The sequence below is a fragment of the Montipora foliosa genome, chromosome 1 (assembly GCF_036669935.1).
Source record: "Montipora foliosa isolate CH-2021 chromosome 1, ASM3666993v2, whole genome shotgun sequence".
NCBI classification, from domain to species: Eukaryota; Metazoa; Cnidaria; class Anthozoa; order Scleractinia; family Acroporidae; genus Montipora; species Montipora foliosa.
The window spans coordinates 63,573,898-63,576,397 of NC_090869.1; the positions used below are offsets into that span (position 1 = coordinate 63,573,898).

At 38.8% G+C, this 2,500-nt stretch overlaps 1 protein-coding gene across 1 annotated transcript in view; it reads left to right on the forward strand.

Moving 5' to 3' along the window:
- The window catches only part of LOC138004400 (transcriptional activator protein Pur-alpha-like), a 13,892-nt gene that overhangs the window by 11,205 nt on the left and 187 nt on the right, over positions 1-2,500 (forward strand). Inside the window, exon 9 of the mRNA XM_068850902.1 lies at positions 1,554-2,500. This exon is cut by the window's right edge and continues 187 nt beyond it. Coding sequence (XP_068707003.1) covers positions 1,554-1,654 — 101 coding nt within the window. The 3' untranslated portion in view covers positions 1,655-2,500. The remainder of the gene's footprint in view (positions 1-1,553) is intronic.

The following is a 2,500-nucleotide window of genomic DNA, read 5'->3' on the forward strand; positions in this document are numbered from 1 at the left end:
AGCCTTAATTTTGGGGATGCTGCGTAGTTTTTCAGAGGAGAAATATTATTATCAGTGTACTAAAGGTATGCCGAATGAGCAGCGGGAGCTTTTACTCATTACTTTAAACCTTTTTTGTTTTCGACCTTGCTTTACCCCACCAAACCGCTATTGTGGCTCTCAATCGAGCTGCATATGGAGCAGCATACGTCCCCTATGTGATTGCTTTGTAATTATAAGAATCTTGATTCTTTCGGTTATTACCCATTTACCTGTTTATATTATTACATTTGTAATTTGTAGGTGTAGTAATCTTACAAACGTAATTTCACAAACGTAATTTCACGCAGCCTGTAGATATGTTTTGTATGTATTACCTGTTTTGTTTCCACCCGACCCGGTTTGCTACGCTATTTTTGGGTGGGACTTGTATTCGTATTTTCTTTTGTTAAATGTTGTAGTAAAGTGTTAAATGTTATAGTGACAATACACCAAGCTGCAAATACAATTTTCAGGCTTTTGACTTAATAAATCTCAAAGTAGCAATTGAGATGATACAAGTAAACATCCCGACTTCCGAGGAGAAGATAGCCGGCGTTGCAAGCGTATCCACGACGACAGAAAGCACAAGAACACGATTTTCGATGTTTTGGTCTTGCGCAAATAGGGCGCTCGCAAGAATTTGCAAGAGCGTGACCGGAAAGCGGAAGATTGTGTTCAACAGCTCTGCGGTTACGCACGGAAACGCTTGGTATGCAGGCTAGGAAGAACGCAACCAGATAGTAATGTGATGTAATGTGGTTTATTAAGAAGTCTTTCGCAGTTGTAAAATAATAAATATAACTAATCTAGTTATACTAATACTATTAAATTAACTGATTAAAATATTTAACTGTAAACAATGTCTCTGCTGTCCCGGTTCTGCACTTAGGTAGTGAACTTGTTCAACGGGTAAAAGTGCTGCGGAACTGTTCTTAAATTGCAATTAATGACAATTGTTAATAAAGGGTTTTGGTAGTAAGTGAAACAGGATGATCGCTTTGTGTCGTTTTGTCCCATATAAAAAAACACAATTCCTCTCTTCTGTCAGCTAGTGATGTTAACTGAGCTACACGGAGGGCCTCTGTATAAGTCTTGGCTGCTGGGAAAATTATTTTAAGCGCTCCTTTTTGGACTGTGTCGATTATAATAGACATAAATTAAAACCCTGAATGGACAAGCACATCAGTACTGCATATTCCAGCTATATGTGCAAACGGCGGCAGACTTTAACAAGGAACTTTCCAGCTTATTTTTTGAGCTTGAGTCTGCCACCCTAAAGAAGGAGTGGCGTTGATAAAGACGACATTTAACTATTATCCTGCCAAATCGCGCGGAATATCGCATGATACTTACTTGGAAAAAAAAGCTGGAAAAACTAACAATTTTCTCCGCCACACACAAAATTTCGTATATCGCAGGATATCGGTTGAGTACGCACGACGAATATTGAGCGCGCTATGACCATATTTGGACATTGTCACAATGTGTTGAATAATAAAACTGATTTGTTTCGTTTCCTTTTCCTGTACTAGATGACTTCGTGAAGAAGATGGACGATGACGAAGAAGAGGAAGAGGAAGAGGAGGAGGAAGAAGAAGAAGAAGAAGAAGAAGAAGAAGAGCGAAGGGACTAAATCCCAGTCTTGCCATGAATCCTCGGGTCTCTTCCGTCAGTCCCCTTCGCCTATTCGCTCTTTCCCTTTATATTGAACCGCACAGATGCATTGTAAGTGGGGCTAGGTCACGCTCTTACAGGTTTTTTAACGCTCGAAGCACAAAGCAATCCTATTTGTCGATCCTTTTAAAGCCACGATGGAGTCTCAAATTCTCCTTATGAACTTCAGCTTCATTTATTATATTGTTTGTTGGGAGATATTGTTTAAAGTTTTTAGGGAACTAAGCACAAACGTATACTTCTCACCGAGAAGTAATATATGAGGAAGTGTCCAAATTGGAACATTGATTTGGGGTAAATGCAAACGATATTGCTGTACCGAACCAAAAATGCACGTTATATAAACGCTGTGGTGCTATGCGAGCCATTAGGTCAGATTAATGCTAGTCGAGTTTGATTCATCATAAAGGAACAGAAGTGAAATTTGTTTACAATTCATGGCTGCAGTTACTTTTTTAATGGAGCTTCGTTACTGTTTTCAAGTTTTTGTAGCCAATAGTTAATCCAAGATGGACAACACTTGTGTAAAGTAACAAGTTGGTATGACCTAGCCCCCACACCCATTCCTCCTGAAAATGCGAAACATGATCTTGCCTTCCTTCTCCTTTCTCTCCCCTGTCCAAAATACAAACACTTCAATGCAAATGAGCAAACTTTCTTTCTAGTTGCAAACTGCAGAAAAAATTATATTATTCTTATTTCAAAAGGTGCAAGAAATTTTAGCTTTGCAGATTACAGTTTCGTTTGTAATCGCTTCGGCTTTTTGAATGCCATGCACGGAAAACAAATTGAGAAAAAAAAAGAA